A 22,593-nucleotide genomic window follows, 5' to 3' on the forward strand; every position below is an offset into this window, starting at 1 on the left:
GGGTCCTTTGTCTTCACAGGCAAACACCTTAACCACTAAGCCATTCCTCTAGCCCTATTGCTGCTTTTAAGAAATCCTTTGTGATAGGACTGTGAGTTGTTAAAATTGTTTATGGTCTAAACAGCATCTTACTTAATTCTAAAGATAAAATAAACTTCTTTTCACAGGATAACATTATTTCTAATTTTAAGATAATAGTTGGGACTTCTCACTTGAGTTTGAATTTTCCTTTTCCCAAGTGGATGCTTAAACACTTGCTTTAGAAGAAAATCCACAATACTAGCAGTTTTTACTTTGTCCTTAATCTGTCATTGCTATCTAAAGTTACTGTAGCATATTTCGGTGATTAGTGAATTCTTAACATGGTTTAGAATTGCTTTTATTTGTAAAGAAAAGAAGGTAGTTTAGTGAACAGTGTGTTTTATCTCTTTTTTTAATGTATAAAACAGGTGAAGTTAGTGAATATTCGAAATGATGACATAACAGATGGAAATCCCAAATTGACTTTGGGATTAATCTGGACAATAATTTTGCACTTTCAGGTAAGCCTACTTTATCTTTATGTCATTTTAAAGTCTCCTGTGGCTGGTCTTCAGGTGATTCATCTGAACAGTGTTTTATGTTTTCTGAGTAAATTTTAGGCTAATTTTCTTAAGTAATGTATTTCAATAATTCTTTTAAGTAACATTCTGTTTGTGAGCCTCACATCTGTTTGCCTGGTTTATAAAAAACTTTTTCTATGATCTTACAGTTGGAAGATGGATATGTTTTTCTTGAATTTACATATTTCTTTTGTACTTTGGACAGTACTCCTTGTTACATAAATACTTCTGATATGGCGGTTTTGTAGTTTGGGGAGAGCTTATGAACCTCAACTCTTATCTAATTTTTAAAAAATATTTTATATTTATTTACTTATTTGACAGAGAGAAAAAGAGAATTGGCATATGTGAAGGCCTGTAGCCACTGCAAACAAACTCCAGACACATATGTCACCATGTAAATCTGGCTTACATGGTACTGGGGAATCAAATTTAGGTCTGTAGGCTTCGCAGGCAAGTGCCTTAACTAATAAGCCATCTCTCCAGCCCTTCTTGAATTGAAGCAATCATACTGACAAGCATAATTATAATCACTAAATTTATTTGTGGGGAGATTATGAATCCAGTGAGGAGGCTGGATTGAGTACATACACCTATGTGTCTGCAGGACCTGGAGCCCTTGTAGGAAGTTAAATATGGGAGTGAAGGGAAACCATAAAGGGAGCTTTCCAAGAAAATTTCAAAAAGGCTAGAACTATGAAGAAAACTAAGAGGTAGTGAGAGAGTACGAAAATGAGAAGGAAAGGAAATATCTTTCCCCATCCCAGGCTGCTGGAATGGGGAAAGGCCTTCTGGTGCACAGACCCCGAGGTCCAGGTGAGAATAATGAACAGCCAAGAAGCCCTTGTCCGCACAGAAAACCTCTCTCATAGTTTTTTGGGGTGGGCTTTACCATAAGGCTCAAGTGAGTCTAATAGAGTTGAGAGCTGATTGGTTTGGACTTGACTCTGGCCCCAAAGAGGCCAGCATACCCGAGCAGTGGGTGCTGTTGCTGAGGGGTGAGACTATCAGATGCTGAGTTCTCTTTGGGGCTTTCCCTACCTGGCTACCTAAAAGAAACAAGTAAAAAAAACCCACCTGGCTCTCATTTTCCCCCTCACTTCAGGATTATTTAACTCCATCTTTATTTAAAAGATTTTCTTTTAATCCATGTTATGAATAAACTAATTTTCCTTGGGTCGACACTAGATGGCAGTAGCATATCTTAAGGCCTGAATTAGGAAATGTGCCATATCCAGCTGGGCTAGATCTAGTTTTGAGGATAGTGACTGGAAGCTTGTGGACTTGGTGTTATTCTCTCACAACGCTTTGCCTAAGAAGGACTGACTTTGATTTGTCTTTGTGAATGATACATTTTGAAAAGACTCGTCTATCTGCAGTTGATTTAACTAAGGTGACTCTGAACTTCGCAGGGCCAGAGCTGGTGAGGCAGGCTGTGTCTGAATTATGATGTTAGACTAAAGAACTCTGTAGGACAGTAGAAAAGTACTTCAGAAGAGGAAACAGAGTTATCAATGTACGAGTGGTTATTGAATCTATCCGAAAGAAACAAGGAAGGACGGAAGGAAAGAAAGAGGATCTTCAGAGGACCCAAGAAAAGAACACAAATGGAGAAGAGCCAAGAGTTAAGGATAGAAGTTTGGAGAGCAGGTGAATATGCTGCTGAGGAAACCAGAGGGAACAGTCCATGAGATGGTGAAGCACCAGCAATGGATGAAGCCAAGAGAGAAAGGTTCAAGGAAAAAGGATGGTGAGCAGTTTGAAATGGCCACAGGAACAGTATGCAAGCTAGCAATCTGTCTAGAAGGCTGGCAGTGGAGACCCGAGAGAAAGCACTTCCAAGCGAATTGTAGCCTAAGCAAGGAACTAACAGATGGAAATGTGGGTTAATGGCAATTAAAAGCAGTGTATTCAGAGTTTACATTTGAGGAAATTTAAAGTAAAAGTTCATTTAGGAAGACTTATGTGTTAAGCCAGGCATGATGGCATGTGTCTGTAATCCCAGGGGAAGGGAACACAGGAGGACTGGGAGTTGGAGGCTAGCCTGGGCTACATAACAAGAAACCCTGGCAGGTGTCTGGCGAGAGGAGGATTAGTCCCAGAAGTACAAAGACAAGTTTTCCTTTTCATAGTCTCTGGTGGCATAGTAATATGTAATTCACCATGTATTATGACCAACTTACAAGAGGTAAGGACTGTTACTGCCAGTGTTAAAAAATTGGAACTATTTGAAATGGAATATAGCTGTGTTTTGGTAAAAATCTAAGTGCTCTTTCTTATTTAAAATAATTTTTTTGGACTGGAGAGATGGATTAGTGGATAAAATGCTTGCCTGCGAAGCCAAAGGATCCAGGTTCAATTTCCAAGACAGATGCACAAGCAGGTGCATTTGTCTGGAGTTCATTTGCAGCAGCTGGAGGCCCTGGTAGCCCATTTTCTCTCTGTCGAATAAATAAATAAAAATAAAACATTAAAAAATTGAAATAAGTTTTCTTAGTGTTGTAATGACTGGAGATTAGAACTATTTTCTAGTTGTGCCAAGATATAAAACAGGGGTGATCATCCCTATATAGAGTGCGACTTTTATTCCATCTATATTTTATTTTTTGTTTGTTTTGAGTTAGGGTCTCTCTTTAGCCCAGGCTGACCTGGAGGTCACTATGTGGTCTCAGCCTGGCCTCTACCTTATAGTGATCTTCCTACCTCAGGCTTCCAAGTTCCTCTGTACTCTATGAGTAAAGGTAATCATTTCAGAAGACTAAGGTTTGCTTACTTTTATGACATTTCTTTTGAGTATCACAAATTGGTATTTTTTAGAGTCAGGCACCCTCAATCAAGGTAGTCCTATGTCATTGGCACCATACACTAATGAAACATGTTCCATTTCTTAAGGGCATGTTCATAAATTTACCATAATCAAGGGTGGTGAATCTCAGAAGTATAAATAAAAATACATGTATGTGGCAAGAAGTATTGTGAGGACTGCGACGGCAGAGAGAAGACTACAAGATGAGTGCCAGCTACCAGGCAGAGACAAAGTCTGGGTCATTTCTGGCAGGCAGCTATAGTGTTGCTTGAGCACGGGCAGTTGCTTAGCTTGGCAGGGCCAGAGGAAAGGGTGGAGGGAACGCCAATCACAAGTTGCTTCTCCAGCATGTCGCTACAAATACCAGCCATTCTACAATTAAATACTTTTAAATAAGGGTCTATTATCATTGAAAAATTAACAACAAAGAAACCCGAGATTTTACTTCTGCTAGCTTTTATTTAGCATATTGTTTTACTATTGGAGAACATTTAATTTTTTTCCTGATTTTTTTAAACTTTTCTTATTGACAACTTCCAAAATTTATGGACAATAAACAATAATTTCCTCCCCTTCCCCACTTTCCCCTTCACAAATCCATTTTCAATTATATGCTCTCCCCCTTTCAATTAGTATCTCTTTTAATTTGATGTCATCAGCTTTTCCTCCTATTATGAGGGTCTTGTGTAGGTAGTTCCAGGCCCTGAGAGGTCATGAATATAGAGGCCAATTTCTGTCTGGAAGAGTGCAGTTTAAGCAGTCCTAGCCTTCCTTTGGCTATTACATTTTTTTCCACCACCTCTTCAGCAATGAACCCCAAGCCCTGGAAGGTGTGATAGAGATGTTTCAGTGCTGAACACTCCTTTGTCACTTCTTCTCAGCACTTTGGTGCCTTTTGAGTCATCCCGGGGGTCACTGCTATCTGAAAAGAGAAGCCTCTGTAACCAAAAGTGAGAGTAGCATTAATATAGGCGTATGAAGTTAAGAAGAGTGCTTACAGGGCAGTTGGGTGAGCATAATATGTGCATTTAGCCAGACAGCTGCTGGCTTTACACAGCTAGGGCTCATGGCTTCCCCTGTCATAGGTGTTCAGTATGAGGCATGTGTTCTGTCCTGTAGAGCGGGCCTCCAGTCCAATTAGTGCAGTGGTTGGTTTCCCCATAACAGACATGCCACTATTGCACCCATTGGTTCATTTGGGCTGGCCGGCCAAACTTAAGGCTTGCAGCATCCACTGTTGTTTATCACTGCTGATGACTTCTTTCTCCCACAGGGCTGCATACAGCATGTTTTTCCAGCTTTCTGTCAGCTGGTCTACAGGGAAGACCTTAACTTTTTTAAATGATTAAATCTTAGAATTAAGGTTTGTTACTGACATAACTTAAGACTTTTTAATTGGATAATCTTACTCAGTATAATGTAGTGAGTTCTAGATTAGTCTGAAGACCACTTTGAAAAAGGCATCTATTAATCTTTTTTTTTTTTCTGCAGCCAGACAATTTTTGCCTACGTGTCTGTCTGTTTCATGCCATGCTACTTTCCTCTGTACCACATCTATGACTCAATGTTAGAAATATGTACACCTTAGATAATCAGGCTCCATAATGATTTTTTATTTTTCTAGCCTGGCCCCACAAGCAGTGTGTAATGTTTAACTAGAGTACAGTTGCAGAATTGCACATAAAGTTTAACTGCCCTTGTTCATGTGTCAGAATGTGCAAGCATTTCCACCTTATCTGCTTGCTCATGAAAGTCCTGATGAGCAGATAAAGGCTTTGACTTAGAAATTTGTTATTTAAAAAATGTTTGTTATATAAAAAAATATTTAAAGGGCTGACCTAGGGATAACTTAAGTATTTTAGGAATTCAATGTTTATTCCTTCTTCAGCAACTATTGAGCCATATTTTATGCCTGTCATTTTGAATTAGTCTTAATGTAATTTAAATATTTTCACGTTTTTCATTTATTCATGTGCAAGTCCTAAGCTTAGTTTGTGTTTCTTAAGGAAAAACAAACAAACAAAAAAACAGTTACCTGAGAGAGGCTGGCTTTCTGAAATTAAATCTGAACGACACTGTGAGAAGTCTCCTGAAGTATTTACTTCCGGATTCTTAGTTTCAAAGGTTAATGCGAACTTGGGTTGTGTGTCTGCATTTCAGAAAACCCAGCTTTAGCGTGAGGGTCATAATCTTCTCCTGCAGGAAGCTCAGGCTTTGCCTTGAAAGCTCCTCAGTGTTGTAATTTGACAGTGAGCAGTGATGTTTGTTTAAGAGGACTGGTGGCCAGAAATAAGCCACAGCGTCTAATGAGACACAGACCCAGCTGGCAAGACGCCACGGCATTTCTTGTGTGTCCTTTTCTCATAAGCAACATGGCCTCGGGCTGAAGAGGATGGCCACAAAGTCTGTTGGGAATTAGAGGGCACAGTGGTGTTTTCAGGCTTCATGGAGCAGGTCTGAGAAGCCCTGAACTTTGAAATGAGTGAGTTTGTGGAGTTGTGATTGCCTACATAATCAAATGGGGAATGTCTGTGGCTGTGTGAGAGCCGAGAAAGAAGACCGGTATGTAGATCCTGCCAAAACGCCTTTGAGCCCTGGAAATTATTCTCCCGGAAGAAAGTATTTCAGAAGAAAACCCATCCAGAAACTTGTAGGTGACACTGAGCCAGGAGAGCGAAGCAGTGAAAATGAAGGCAAGAGGAATGACATGCAGCTTGCAAGCAAACAGGCAGCCTTTCTGTCCTGGGGACTGGCGCAGGGGGACTCTGATGTCTCTAGTCCCACCCTGGCGGAGGGTGTGCGGCGGGAGCAGGCCGGAGCCGTAGCTGGCAGTGTGGCACCGAGACTTCTGCCTGGTCCCACCCGGGAGGATGGTGTGCTGCAGGAGCGGGCAGGAGCCGTAGCTCGCAGCGTCCAAGTGAAACTCCTGACTAGTCCTGCCAGCTCTGGCTCTTACCAAGTGGATGTTTCCACTGTGAAAAGGAGTGACTCAGAAGGACACATTAGTGCACTGGATGAGGAGATTTCAGAAAAGGATGATATTTCATATTCTACAAAAAGGAAGAAGCATTTCCATGATGTTACCACAAGAGAAATAACATTCCACAGAAACACTGTTTTGCCTTTTCGAAAGGCAGTCAGCTTAAGTTCCATCCAGTGTGTTACAAAAACATCACTTGAAAACTGTGGGCTTGTGGAAAGCCCATCAGAAAGTTATAACAATGTTCAAGAAAGAACAAGCCATGAGAAAGTTTTTCCTCATGCAACACACCATTTTCAGTTCACAAAAAGGAGATGCCATTCCCTCTGTACGAATGTGTCTTCTGTTCCCATGGAAATATGTGGAAATGAGGTAAGTAAAATGTGGAGTCTTGAGTTGAAGGTGTAAATAAATATCCTACTTGTTTACATCTGACTGAGGTTTTGTGATTTGATTATTTTTTTATGCTAGTTTATGTGAAAGGTTCTTAGTGGATTGTGTTCAGTCTTATATTTTACTGCTATGGCTTTATTATTTGCTTACTTTTTGTTTTTGAGTTAGGGTCTCACTCTAGCTCAGGCTGACCTGGAATTCACTACATAGTCTCAGGGTGGCCTCGAACTCACAGTGATCGTCCTCCCTCTGCCTCCCAAGTGCTGGGATTAAAGGTGTGTAGTACCACGCCCGGCTCTATTATAATTTTATTTTTATGCTGTCCATATCCTTTATTTTCATAGTTTAGTTTTAAGACACTTTTCTTGTTAGATGACTCAGAAAAGCACTGATTTAAGAGAGTACATCTGTTGGGCTGGGGAGAAGATTCATCAGTTAAAGGTTCTTGCAAAGCATGCTGGCCTGGATTCTATTCCCTGGTAAAGCCTATGCACAATGTGGTGTAGATTCCTAGAAGGGTGCCCTGCATGTTCATACTTTGTCTGTGTGTCTCTCTAAAAAATGCTATAAAAGAGAATACATATCTTTTGAATTTTTATAATTGACTTTTCTTGATTTTTCTTATGGAATAATCTACAGGAACTTAGCTATTTGATAGGTGAAAGTTAAATTAGGGAAAAGTCATGGCAATTGAATATTTCCAAGTAGATCTCACAAAGGATTTTTAATGTTTCCAACAAAGAAATGGTAAATGTCTGGGAGGATATGTATGCTAATTACCCTGATCTGATCACCCCAAATTATCCATTAGTATTGAAATGTCACACAATTAGAAAAATCTATGTGAATGACAATGGTCATAATAGAACAATAAAAGTTCTGATTTGCTGTTATATTAAGTCCCAAGTTCAGTTTGCTACCAGTTTTCATGCGCAAGAACATTTCATATAATTGTTTCAGTTGTATATGTGTGTGCATGTGTGCGATCACACACGTGCACACACGCATGCCTGTAAGTAAGTGTGTTAAAAATGTAGGAATCACCCAAACCTGTACCATCTTTGTGTTATACAAGATATGCCTTGGTCCTTAGTCTAAACCAGAAATTGGTAGGGCAGCTTGGCATAGGAATTTGAATGTGACACAGGTTACCAGAAAGTTGAGATCTTCTTTACCTAACCTTGGCATTTAACTTTGAACATATGACTTGTCTTTAAAAGGTAACTGGATCAGTGTAATTTACTTGATGAGAAGTATATTATCTAAATGACTTCTGCATTTTACCAGTGGATGGGAGTTTTTAAAGCTTTTCCTAGTGTTTTCTTTTAGCCACAAATCTGGATTTTGAGTAGTATCTGGGCTGTTTAACCTTCACAGGCAGGTCACCGTGTTGCTGGGTGAAGATCACGTGCCCAGGGTTTGGGCTAGTGTACACAGTCCTCACTGACTTTGTGTGAGTTCTTGGTGTCCCCGCTTATTGGCACCACACACCTTGCCAGGCTTATTCCATCAGCTCTGTTTACGTTGTACAGTAGGTGCGTGTTTAAAAGGAAGTGTCAAGTGTGTTCTGACGCAAGGCCAAAGAGAGTGGCCTGGCTGTTCCATGCTAATGAATGAAGAACTTGGTTTACTTCCTCATATCTTTTCTAGCTCTCCTTTTCTTTTTTTCATTTCATTATTTGACTTCAAATAAACTGTGTATGTTTTCATTCACTGGCACTTGTTAAAATCTGTTTCCTAAGCAGTTTGAGAGCCTTTTGGAGGATTATCCTTATGCCAAAGATTGATTTGTGATTTGTTTATCCAATGATATTTTCAACTTCAGCAGAAGTACATGTGAAAATAACTCATAAACCTGCCATTCAGATTTGTTAAGTAATTATAATAAGGTGGCTCATCACAGCCTGGTATGTGAGGTCAGAGTTGAATGGGGTACTCTTACCTGTCTGCGGAGCTGACACTCCACTTCTCTGAGTGCAGATAAAGGCTTTTCTGCGTATACAGAGTAGAACCAGAGCTCTGCTGTTTGCCTTGGTTTGGGTTCCTTCCTGTTACTTTGTAGGCATTTCCTTGCCTCAGTTTGCTTTGGTTAGACATGTCTACCGGACTGTCCCCTGCATTGGAGTCTAGTCTTTCAAGGGACAGCTTAGATGAAATGGACAACCATTCATTAGCATTTCTTCCCAGAAATAGCTTGCTAGCCATATTCCCTTGTTTGTCCCACCTGCTGTTTTTCATGTTGTCCTGTTGATCTGGTCTAACTCTTAATTACATGCTGGGTTGGACTTGAGGACATTTCAGGTAGCTTTCATGTAGTAACATGACTTGAACTCTCCTGGTGGTCATTCTTAGTACAGACGGCCATTCTACCTGCCCTTTAAATTCTTGCAATAATACGCTGACCTACAGTGGCACTTGTAGGATCAGGGACTCCATGGTGGGCAGTCAGTGAGCCCTTCCATACATGCCTGATGAATAGAAATCATGCAAACATATTTATTAGGACAAGCAGGTGAGTTTACAAGAGAGGGTATCTTAGGTTTGCATGATGCTTTAGAGTTGAAAAAATGTCTTTAGACACATTACATCTTTAAAAAATATTATTATTATTAGTGTTTTGTTTTTCAAGATAGGGTTTTGGTCTAGCCCACACTAACCTATTCACTATGTAGTCTCAGAGTGGCCTTGAACTCATGGCAATCCTCCTACCTTGGCCTCCCAAGTGCTGGGATTAAAGGAGTGCCCCACCATGCCTGGCTATTTAATTATTATTTATTTGTAAGCAGAGAGAGAGAGAGAAAGTGGGGGGGGGGAGAAGGAGAGGGAATCAACATGGCAGGGTATTCAGTGGCTGAAAATGAACTCCAGATGCATGTGCCACTTTGTGCACCTGGCTTTACATGGGTACTTTGGAATTGAACCTAGGCCAGTAGACTTTGCAAGCAGTACTTTTAACCACTGAACAATCTCCCCAGTCTTTGCTTCCATTTCTTTATTACTTTTTCAATCATTTATTATGTAGTATGTAATAAATTAAAATGTGGCAGTCTGAGCAAAGTAAAATAGACTTTCTGCGTGTGTTATAACCCACTGTTTTGTACACAGCTATGTCTGGGCTGTGGTTATAAACTGATGTCCCTGAAAATGAGGCTTTTGTAATGCTAATGAGTTTGAACTCCTCACAAAACCATGTGGCTGTATTAACTAATGTAAATGGAACATTCCTTTTCTTCCCTTCTGTCCTTTGATAAATTTCCAGTTATCAGTGCAGTGACTTAAAGAAATCAGGAGCAGAAAGATGAACAAGAACACATGATCCGGCATATACAGACCATATAATCCATTTCAGAATCAATGAAGATTGAAATCTTTTTATGTAACTTTTATATTATAGGCTTCTAAAACCTATGATTCATCTCAGAATTTGAAGTGAACCCAATAATCAATCACCCTAAAATATATTAAGTCATTGTTTTTTTTTTTTTCTCTTGACTACTCTTTCATAATGCATAGGCTGTAGCATTTATACTGGGAATCCAAAAACTAGTATATACTCTGCATTATTCCTTGAAAAGATAGCTTTGTTCTGCAGATTCAGAATCTAGGTAATTCATTATGTATGTCAACTAATTTGTTTCTTTCTAAACCATTCTTTTTTTTAATGAAAATGCATTTATTGAATTTTGACTAATTCTAGTTATTTATATTTCATAACTAGTTTGTGGAAGTGAAGTTTTAAAATGATTTCACAGAATTTGGACACTTGTTAGCATTATGATGTTTCTGTCTTAAATTGCATGAAGGACCTGCAAAAGCTTAAAATCTTTTCTTTGGGCTAGAGAGATGACTCAGTGGTTAAAAGCACTTGCTTAATATCAGTGTTTTACAAAAAGAGCTATTTTTTCTGCTAATTTTTGTCCATTTGAATAGGAAGTAGGGAGCTGGCTTGAGGTGCTCATCACTTGATGCTCAATGCCTTTTTAAAGTTATGTCTTCAGCCTGAGATTTACTAACTTTAAGTTGCTTTTGTTTTCCATTTTGCCCTTCCTTTTATGTAGATGGTTTATAAGTAGTAGAATTTCCAAAATGTTTGTGTCATATTTGCACTTGAAATATTTTATGGAGCAATTTCACACTTTTTTTTTAAAAAAAAAAACTTGGAAGCAGAGACTAAAAATGTGTTGATTACATTTATTTTTCCTAACATAATTAAATTTTTGATAAAGAAATTGTATCTGTGAGAAAGTATCTTGGCTTGAGAGTATTTGCCTGTGTTGTTGACATACTCAATGTGGAATTCACTTTTGCATGCCTGTGTTATTGAGGGGTATGAATCAACTCTGAGCAACTCTTACCCTTACTGCCTGCCATCACGCTGTCATGGGAGCTGTTCTCAGACCTGTGTTTCTGTCCTCCCACTGAAGTCCTCTGTGAGGAGACACTGTTGTCCTCCTCATTTGACATGACAGAATCTGAGGACCAGAAAAGTTAAAGGATGAGTAAGTGGTGGGCTCAGGGACTAGATGCACGTCACCAGCCTCAGTACTGTACACCGGTCTTCCTTTCAGTCGTAAATCCTTGCTTTTGCAATACCTGTGTTAAGAACCTCATTGGCTAGAAGATTCTAGAGCTTCTACTTTTCATCATTATGAACACCTAAACCCTCGTATAGAACATAATCATTTTAGTTCTACTTAAAACATGAGAAATTAGGTTTGATAGTGATTTTTTTAAATCTCTGACACTTTAAATTGCTATTTTATGTTTTGCATAGCTCATCACTTGACTAGCTGTTGTTCCCATATCCACTGTGTGTCCTAGAGGTCATTTCATGTGTCCATAGGACGAAGTGCTTCATCACTGGCTACAGCTCCTTCTGGAATGCTAGAGTGTCACTGCAGGTGTCGTGGATTGGAGGGAGGCACACAGACGAGATCTTCAGTCAGAACACTTAAGGCTGATTCAGGTCTCCTTACCCACATCTCTAGAATTGGTGTGGCTTCTTGTTGTGAAGGTTAAATGCAGTCACATAGGTGAAGTAGAGTTGAGACTGCAATGTACGTACGTTGTAATCTTCATGCTGTTTACTGCCTTCTCCTGTAGAAAAGAGGAAACATCCACCCATCTCTGAATGGAGAACTCCATATGTTTGTGAACTTTTGCCAGGGCATTTCTTTCTGTCCTTTGGTAAAATAAAGTATTTTGGTCTTCAGAAAAGGCTACCATCTTCTGTCCCAATAATTTTACTTACCTGTTCAGTAAATATTTCCCAAGTTCCCTTTCCATAGTAGTGTGCTGTCTTCCTCAAGTGCTAGAGTTAGCTTACAACATTGCTAACTTTTTCAGACAGGAAAACCTCCTGTGAGAAACCAATTCTTGAAGGAATATTGATGATGCATTCCTTGGTAGGCTCTGCTTCAAAGTCATTATTAATACCAAGGATATGAGAGAGCAGGGGAACATAATGAAGAAGGAGGGACTAATTTAGCGAGGATGTTTTCAAATTTGAGGTGGGGTGTTGTACTGATGTAGGAGTTCAAGGTGGCCCTGAGAACTTGAGAGCACTGGAATCTTATCTGGGCTCTTGGGTGGGCAGCAAGTGAAGATTCAGGAAGCCACAAACCTCAGTATTCATGCAAAATGCTCACTAAGCCAGAAGCTTCTGGACTCCTCTGTGTCTTAGGAATTCCACAAATGAAATCCTCAGACCGGAAGATAAGGCTCAGAAAGATTTTTACTAGATTATTGATAGAGCTTCAGAAAAGAAAGGAAGGTAGAGCTTTTGCCTGAGGAGGTCAGAGGGGATTTGAGACACCTACCTTGAGTCTCAGGTTAGGGTCTTTTATATGAACTTCTTGGGTGAGTGGCTGGTCTAACCAGTCTAGTCCTGATGTCAGGAGTCTGGGGTTAGGATTTCTGGAAAATGGCAATATTTCCATAAATTTTAATTCTCTAGGAAGGGCCTTCTCTGAAAGGACTGGAAGGACTCTCTAAGAGGTGGGATATAAGAAAAACCCAAACCCTTATGACATTTCTGACAGGCAGTAAAGTGAACTGACCTAGACTTTCTGGTATAGTCCCAAGGACAATGTCCATGTTTAGTTAAGGAGAAACCTATTCACATTGGGAACCTGTCACCCCTCAATTTTCTCAGAACGCTGCCTAGGATGCCCTGCCTTGAACTCCTTGTATCCTATGGCTCCAGTGTCTCAAGTGGCTGGGCTTACAGGCACACTCCAGTGTGCCCAGCTGGGACAAGAAATTTTTTTTTCTTTTCACATTTTTTTTTATTAACAACTTCCATGATTATAACAACTATCCCATGATAATACCCTTCCTCCCCCCACTTCCCCTTTGAAACTCCATTCTCCATTATATCCCCTCCCCATCTCAATCAGTCTCTATTTTATTTTGATGTCATGATCTTTTCCTCTTATGATGATGTTATGTGGGTAGTGTCAGGCACTGTGAGGTCATGGATATGCAAGCCATTTTGTGTCTGGAGGAGCATGTTGTCCTACTCTTCCGTTGGCTCTTACATTCTTTCTGCCACCTCTTCCACAATAAACCCTGAGCCTTGGAAGGTGTGATACAGATACTGCAGTTCTGAGCATTCCTGTCACTTCTTCCCAACACCATGATGCCTTCTGAGTCATCCCAAGGTCACTGCCCTCTGAAAAGATAAGATTCTCTACCAAAAGTGAGAGTAGCATTAATATAAGGGTATGAACATTAGGAAAAGTGCTTACTGGGAAGTTTAATAAGCTTAGTATATACATTTAGCCAGACAGCAGCAGATGTTACATCTCTAGGGCTCATGACTATCCCTGTTTTAAGTTTTCAGTATTAGGGATGTATTCCCTCCCATGGAGTGTACCTCCAGTCCAATTAGAGAGCAGTTGGTTCCACCATGACAAATGTGCCAGTATTGCACTTATTGGCTCATTTGGCCTGGCTGGCCAAATATAAGGCTTGCAGTGTCCACTGTTGAGTATCTTCATTGGTGATTTCTGTTTCTCCCATTGAACTGCATGCAAAATGGTTTCTTCTAGCTTTCTGTAAGCTGGTCTACATGGAGGAGGTTATCAGCTTAGTTCCAGCCAGATTTCTCAGTTGCCTTGCAGCCCAAGTATGTGGAGTCTTCAGCAATAGGGTCTTACCATCTATTCCTGGTGGGAAACCAAGGGCCTTGGCAATGGCCTATAATGTTTTGGGGGCATCAAGGACCTCCCTGGCCAATAACTCACGGGAAGTTATCCTATCTGTGGCACTGAAAATTTTCTAGCAAAAATCTACAGCTCCTGAGTGTTCCACTGCCCAAAAAAAAGTGGGTTTCCATATGATTCATTTATATCCTCTTAGATTTTGAATAGCCTTCCCTCCACCTTTCCTTTACTAAATCTCTTCCCCTGACCTCACTTGGGCCTTTTCACCCCCATTAATCCATTCTTCTACTTACATATGTACAATATCATCCTATTAAGTACCACCCAGGAGGGGAAATTTTTTAATGAAACTTTATGTTCACATATCAGACTTCCAGGCATGTAACTTCCTCTGAAAATGTATAGTGTTCTGTGTGTCAGTTATTCATTCTGTCTATGCCAAAACATCAAAAATGATGCTCTTCCACAAAGAAATGGTCAAGAAACTGTGAGAACTGAGGTGGAACCAGGAGATGCTTTATAGGATGATATCTGTGAGGTCATTTTCCCAGCAGCTGGTGCATGGAAGGAAGCTGGGTGGCCTCCACAATAGCTGCTGAAACAAAATAGTCTGCATTATAAGGACAGAGACTCCCCCTAAATATCAGGGAAGAATTCTACCATCTTCCTGGAAACTGAACTGGAATGTAGAAGACCTAGCTGCTAGCAAGCTGTCAGACCCAGGGCACATGATGTGATTTCTTGTCATTTCAGCTTCTTTATTAGTGGAATGTGGGCATTCCCCCAAATATATATAGAATGTGTGTGAGGAGCTGGCATACAGCTCAGTGGCAGAATGCTCACACAGAGTATGTGAGGTCCTAGGTTCACTCCTGAGTACCACAAAAATGTTGAAACCTCATGTGAATGCATTTTCAGGGAGCATTGGAGTCAGCCTGTGCGCCTGTGGACTTGGAGCATGCCATAGCCATGACAGCAGCTATATAAATAGTTGTTCCTGTTGCCCAGTTGTCTGGTGGCATTGACTTTGCTCAGAGGACTTTCATATTTACAGTTCAGCTGACCGACACAGTGACAATGTTGCAATTCACTTTGCAGTAAATGAGTCATTTAGCTATAAACAAGTTCAGTGGAATCGGTACTGTGAAATGGAATATGTTGGCTGGCTTTCCTTCATTGACAAGATATTTCCAGGTCTTATGCTGTCAAGTTTGGGACGGGTGTGTGTGTGTTTGTGTGTGTGTTACATGAGTGATTGCATGTTTGCATATGAATGAGGACAGAGGCTGGGGTCAGGTGTCTTGCTCCATAGCTGTTTATGTTTTTGAGACAGGGTCTGAACCCAGAGCTCACTGATTGGGCTAGACAAGCTACTTAGCACACCCCAGGGACCCTCCGCCTCTGCCACCCAGCACTGGGATTTCAGGCACACACTGTCACAACTGGCGTTTTACGTAGGTGCTGCGGATCTGAACTTAGGTCCTCATGCTTGCTCAGCAAGCACCATACTCACTGGGCCATCTCCCTACATTCCGCAGCCCTGGGCATTTTTTTCCCTCCATGGGCATGTGTGTGTGTGTTCATGTACTTGTTGGTGCACGTGTGTGTGTGTGTATACTCTCACATGTGTACATGGGAATGAATATGGAGACCAGAGCACAACTTTGGGTGTCACCCTCAGGAACGCTGTCCACCTATTTTCTTCTTAGTGATGGCTGGATGCTCATCAATCAGGCTGGACTGCCTGTCCAGTGAGCCCCATGAATCTTCCTATTCCCAGCCCCCTAGCATTGGGATATCACATGTGTGCCAACATACCCCTGACAGTTTTGACTGGGTGCTGGGGATAATACATGGGTTAGCATGCTTTTGGGGATGAGCACTTTACTGATTCAGTCCCCAGGTTTGTATCACTGGGGAGTTAGATATACCCGTGCTGCCTAGAGGACTTGTCTCTGTTTGAGTTGTTACCTAGGGAGGTTTGGGATTCAATTAAAAAAAAAAAGATAAGGGCAATGTCAGATATCTAATATTTTGTTTAGCATGCGATGACTATTTCTAGAGAGTCTGGAAGTGGTAGGAGGCTGACCAAGGGAAGTGAAAATGGAAGTATGAGCCTAAAAGCCTCAGTGATAGGAAGAACTTGAACTTTAGCCAGCAGTGACCTGGAGGTGAGGCATGGGAGTGTCATGATTCCCAAACAAACTTTGGCATGAAGGGTTTTGTTTGCTTTTGATGCTAGTTGGTAGATTGTTGGGGAGAAGCTTGAGCAGCAAATAACCAAACTGCAGTAGAAGAGTGTTCCTCATGTCCCACACTGTGCTGAGCGCTTGATGTGACCACCAAGGAGATGACATCATTATATCATTAGTTAACTTTTACAGATGAGAAACTGAATTTTAAAGAGATCTCTAAACCACTGAGATATGCCTCAGCTCTAAACAGTCTATTTAAAAATTATCTTAGGGCATGAGGTATATACCTCTAATCCTAGCCATCGAGACACTCAGGTCTGTGAGGACAAGTTGGAGGCCAGTCTGGGCTATATAACAAGACCCTGTCTTCAAAAGCAAAACAGAAATGCTTGAATTACTATGTGAGGATGATGATCAATTAATTGACTAGCCAGAAAAGCTAGTGGGCCAGTGAACTTGACTTTGATATAAAGACTGGTTCATGGCATATTAAATATAAATTTAAAATTAGAAGTTTTAAATGTGTGTGTGTGTGTGTGTTTGATTGTTTGGTATAGTATGTGTGTGAGTAGCAGGCTGAAATTCATGTGTTAGAAATGTGTTTAATAAGAACATCTTTTTTTTTCTCTAGGTTGATACTTAACTATATGCAGACCTTTAAACTCCTCTTAGATCCTTTGTTGGGTGTGTAAAGCTTTTCATACTGATACGTTGGACCTAGAATTTACTAACTTTCCTAGTTAATCGACAATTACTTTTGAAACTGGGTTGTTCTGGAATGTTCTTGAATAAGCAAACAAACAAACAAAACAACAACAGGACTCTGTCTCCCAAGCTACCTCACTTAGCCCTTTTCACCTCCACTAGTCTGTTCTACTTACATATATACAATACCATCGTATTAAGTGCCCCTCCCTCACTTTCTGTTTCCTTTATATCTCCTTTCTAGCTTATTGGCCTATGCTACTGAGTTTTCTTACTATTTACACAGAAGTCCAATCATCTGTGGCTAGGATCCACATATGAAAGAGAACATGCGATGTTTGATTTTCTGGGCCTGGGTTACCTCACTTAGTATAATAATCCTTTCCAGATCCATCCATTTTCCTGAAAATTTCATAACTTCGTTTTTCTTTACCACTGAGTAGAACTCCATTGTGTAAATATGTGACATCTTCATTATCCATCAGTTGAGTCACTAGGCTGTTTCCATTTCCTAGCTATTGTGAATAGAACGGCAATCAGCATGTTTGAGCAAGTATCTCTAAGGTAGTGAGACGAGTCCTTAGGACATATGCCTAGGAGTGCTATAGCTGGGTCATATGGTAGATCTATTTTTCGCTGTCTCAAGAACCTCCACACTGATTTCCACAATGGCTGGACCAGATTGCATTCCCACCGACAGTGTAGAAGGGTTCCTCTATTTCCGCATCCTCACCAGCATTTAAACTGGGCGTGGTGGTGCACACCTTTAATCCCAGGATTTGGGAGGTAGAGGTAGGAGGATCACCATGAGTTCGAGGCTATCCGAAGACTACATAGTGAATTTCAGGTCAGCTTGGACTAGAGCAAAACTCTACCTCCGAAAAAAACAAACAAACAACAAAAAACTTAATTTTTTTACATGGAAGAAAACTGAAGAACTATAAGGCCAAGGTTTTTCTCCTTGCTCATAAAGAATAACACTGACCATACTAACAAGCTAACCGACACTGAGGGTGTATTTACTGCGTGCTGGGTGTCGTACCTTGCTGACGTTAACTCCTCCCACACAGTGTGTAATTGTTTTACAAGTGAAGAAACAATCTTAAAGCAGTTACGTGACTTGAATATGTGAATAGTGGTGATGTATGTGCGTGGACTGTGCCACAAAGCGCGACAACATAATATGAGATCAGGAAATCCTCAGAACTTAAGTAGAAAATAGTGATTTTTTTTTTCCACTTGGAAAGCAAAAAGGAAATGGTTGTGTATGCTTTGAGGATTGTCCATACACACAGCTCTTTCCTGTGCAGCAGATATTTGCACAAGCTCCTAAAGATGGTATACTTGAGGCACTCTTCACTTTCACATCCTGGCCAGTTGTCGGGGTGGCTCAGCACTGGGTTCACAGGGCACTGGCTGCGTGTGCAGCATTCTGCATACAGAGAGTGCCAGGTCCCACCATTGGGTCTAAGAGCTAGAGGCTGCCAGGCCTGGCAAGAGCTCTCATGCTGTAGCCTTCTTGCCCAGGTCCTTGGGCTAGCTATACCCCTGGTTCTTGTGGCAACTGGAAGGAATAAAGGGATTTTTGTTGGAACTTGGCACTGCCACATTCTCCACTTGTAACTGCCAATCAGTGTATTTTGAGGCCTGAATGTTGTGTTGTGTTCAGTCTTTTAGCAAGACTGAAAAGATACCTAAACATAAATATTACTTCTCCTGATCACGACGTCAAAATAAAAGAGAGACTGAGAGTGGGAGGGGATATGATGGAGAATGGAGTTTCAAAGGGGAAAGTGGAGGGGGATGGAGGGCATTACATAGGATATTGTCTACAATTATGGAAGTTGTTAATACAAAAATTAATTAAAAAAATCAGTAGCCGTGCGTGGTGGCACATGCCTTTAATCCCAGCACTTGTGAGGCAGAGGTAGGAGGATCGCCGTCAGTTCGAGGCCACCCTGAGACTACATAGTGAATTCTAGGTCAGCCTTGGCCAGAGTGAGACCCTACCTCGAAAAACAAAACAAAACAAAAAATCAAAAAAATATTACTACTCCTACCCCTTATTCTGTACCTCCAGGTGTCTTGCTTCTAGTCTATTCCTGGCTCTTCCTGATTTATCCAGCTTCTCCTTCTTGATTCCTTGGCTTTGTTTCTTGCTCCAGTAGAAGGAATATTACCTATTGGTGCTAATCCCAGCTTTGGAATTACTGGGTAAAGCTGCTTTGTGCCTGAGTATAATTATAAATACATCAAGGCGGGAAGTGTACAAACTGGAAATTGATGATCTGTGTGTGTGCGTATGTGTGTGTGTGCGCATGTAGATTGCATGTACATGTGTATATATGCACATGGAGGCCAGAAGACATCCTTGGCTGTCCCCTCCTCAAGTACCATCCACTTTCTTTTTGAGACAGGGTCACTCACTGGCTTGGAACTCACCAAGCCCCAGTGAGTCCTGGAGATCCGTCTGTCTCTGTCTCCCCAGCATGGGGATTATAAGTGCGTGTCAGTTTTATATGGGTTCTGGGTAGATCAAGCTCAGGTCCTCATGCTTTTAAGGCAACACTTTACTGAACTCTCTCCCCAGACTTATTAGAGACCTGTTTTATCATCATTCAGTGAAAAAGACTTGCAGAGACAATGAAAACAAATAACATACAGGGAAAATCTTTTCAAAGAGTTCACGTTGACCACGACTCACAACTAAGTTTAACCAAATTGTTATATAATTTGCTTAGTAATAGAGGAGGATAATGTCTCCCTCATCTTTACATGGAATACCTTTAGAATCAATTCTGCTTTGCAGGTGGTAATATGACTTATGGGTTTTACTTCTGATCCATTTGAATTTGAGAGAAAAAACTATCACTTAAGTTGTTTCAGCCGATCTGAGTAGCAAGAAGAACGCAGAAATCTCAGATCTGCTAGGTTTTGGTGTCCTAAGAATCAAACTAGCACCACCATGCCTATGGTGGAGATGCCTGCTGGACAGCTTCTGTTGGATTAGCTTAAAGGATCACCAAAGATGGCATGTTGTGTCATCAGTGCCACCCAGCCTGTTATGCCCCAATGACCAGTAGAGCTCTTGCCCATGTCCTTCAGTGTGTCTACTGCGCCTGGGCACAGGCCCCACTGCTGCTTTGCTGCCCCCTGTAGATGCCTCATAGGGGAATCCTGCTGTCTTCTGCCTGGGCAAGGTTGGGGTATGGAGCCTCAGCAACAGCTCAGCCCTGGTGTGCATTATGGCTGGAACAGTGCCACAGCTGTCCATAAAAGGGTGGTGAGCACTGGATGCTACCAGATGGAAACTTACAGTGTGTATACCTTCAAAGAGAACCTCTGTGGGGAAACCCATCCACTACCCCGGGCAATAAAAAAATTTTGATTGGCCCCTCCTTGTTGATTCTTTGCCATTGACTTCAGTGAATCAGGAAGCTAAGACAGGACTGTGTCTGCGGGAACATTTGAAATGCAAATCATTTAGTTTCTTCTAGATTTTTGAAGGCAAAAGTATGAATGGCTACTGATGAAATTACCCTATTTTTTTTTTTTTTTGGCTGTTTTCTTGTATTTCACCACTCATAACTGTGTAGTCTCTTTTTGGCTACATTTTAATCATACATTTCCCTAGAGTTGTGAATAAATTTAAACAGTACTGTGTAGTTACCATTATGCTACAGGCATTTAAAAATATATATGGTAATAAAAACATTCATTGAAAACTCAAGTTTTTAAAAAAAAATGTAGTATGTCAATTAAAACAAACCACTAGAAGAAAGCTATCTTTGGAAACAACATACAAAACTATGGGTAGAAGGTCAGTTGCTAATTGGAGATGCGAACTATCATTCTCAGCATAAAGTAACGTTACATATGTACTTGTCTAGCATCTGCAACTAATTTAAAAGTAAATTAGTCATAAGTTCCCCAATTTATTACAAATCTAAGGAGGAAAGCCCATTTGATATTTTGTTAGATATGAACACTTTGTGGGTTTTCCTCACTCATTTCTCTTAGGAGCCAGTTTATTGGACTGCCCGCATTTGTGGAGTGCTGCCTCAATGCGAAGCGGTCTGCATGCTCCATTGTCGGTTTCCTGCCTGTCTTCCTACAGCAGTAAGATGAGTGGTCTTTTGATAAAAAGTATAGATTATCTGCTTTTAACCTGGACACCAATAAATTAAATCTGAAAACCTGGGGGCTGGAGAGATGGCTTAGTGGTTAAGCACTTGCCTGTGAAGCCTAAGGACCCCGGTTCGAGGCTCGATTCCCCAGGACCCACGTTAGTCAGATGCACAAGGGGCGCGCGCATCTGGAGTTCGTTTGCAGTGGCAGAGGCCCTGGCGTGCCTGTTCTGTCTCTCTCTATATATCTGCCTCTTTCTCTCTCTCTGACTCTATCTCTGTCTGTCACTTTCAAATCAATCAATCAATCTGAAAACCTGCTTGAAATACATTTTTCCCATTTGTAAAATGGGAAATATATTTAGTAAATAAAGAATTGTTACAGGATCAAGTAACACATGTAAGTGCTTGTTACATGGTGAATTCTTATTCTCAGATCGATTCTTTCCTCATGGTCCAATGCTTTCTGTTACATTTAGATTTCTGACATCCACGTAACTGGGGAGTCAGAGGACATGTCTGCAAAAGAGAGACTGCTGCTGTGGACACAGCAGACAACAGAGGGCTATGCCGGAATACGCTGTGAAAACTTCACCACCTGCTGGAGAGACGGGAAACTATTTAATGCCATCATTCATAAGTACAGGTATGGAGTCTATGTTTCTCCCTTCTAGAAATACAGGACATGCTTCTTTCATTTCTAACATTAAAAAAATGTTACCAGTTAAGAATCAGTATGTGTGCATGGTAGAGAGTTAGAAAAGCGGAATAAAATACAAATGTCATGTTTCCAGTATTCATAGTTATTACTCTAAACTGAAGTACATGCACAGACCACTATAGCTGTACTACGTACTTGGCTTTTGCTAGTCACTAAGTAGATAGTTCACATAGCTCTGATATGTAGAATCTGCCAGTTGGTGACCTGGATTGCGTCTATAGGGAACTTAACAGTTTATAACTTTCCCAGTTATATCACCTAGTCCTGTTACTCTAGGGAGTAGCTTGGCTTAATAATTGACAATTTGGGGTAGTAAGCAACTTTCCTGTGAGAATTGTGGACAACCAAACCAAAATTAACATTTGAGAAAGCACTTACTATATGCTTGCATTGTTCTAAGCAGTTTATATGTATTGATTAATTCAATCCTCCAGTGTTATCCGTTGTTATCCCTGGTTAGCCGACAAAAACATGAGACACCTAGTACATATTTGCATATTTGCTTAATCCCAGAACTGGCAAGTGGTAGACAGGATTCCATCCTAGGCAGGCCAGCTCTGAATCACTGCTTTAATTGCCTTACTAGAAGTTAAATGCACAGAAAATGCTTATTGAAGACTATGTATTTGACCCAGTTATTTTCTTTCCCTTTACAAAGATTGTGTCATGTTGTTGAAGAACTATTTTTCCACATATACTAAACTTAAACTATAAACCTATGAAACTGAAAGATAGGTTGACTGTAATAAAAATAATACTTATTTAGAATAGTTTGAAAAACTTTTTGGGGGGAGCACAGTATGTGAGATCTGTGTGTATAGTTTGTGTGATGAAGCATATGTATGTATTGTATATGCGGGTGTGTGTACACATGTGCACACACGTGTGGAGGCTAGAG

The 22,593-nt window shown here is 40.7% G+C and overlaps 1 protein-coding gene across 11 annotated transcripts in view; it reads left to right on the forward strand.

The window, feature by feature from the left end:
• Positions 1–22,593, forward strand: part of Dst (dystonin) — a 430,289-nt gene that overhangs the window by 199,741 nt on the left and 207,955 nt on the right. For 10 of the 11 annotated variants that reach the window (XM_045156178.1, XM_045156180.1, XM_004668209.3 and 7 more), the window contains 2 exons: positions 450–542; positions 21,454–21,620. In XM_045156178.1, the coding sequence (XP_045012113.1) occupies positions 450–542; positions 21,454–21,620 (260 nt within the window). Of the gene's footprint in view, positions 1–449; positions 543–5,877; positions 6,761–21,453; positions 21,621–22,593 lie in introns of those variants that run through there. The other variant, XM_045156179.1, reaches the window with a different exon arrangement.

This window comes from Jaculus jaculus, chromosome 8, assembly GCF_020740685.1.
Source record: "Jaculus jaculus isolate mJacJac1 chromosome 8, mJacJac1.mat.Y.cur, whole genome shotgun sequence".
Classification (NCBI taxonomy): Eukaryota; Metazoa; Chordata; class Mammalia; order Rodentia; family Dipodidae; genus Jaculus; species Jaculus jaculus.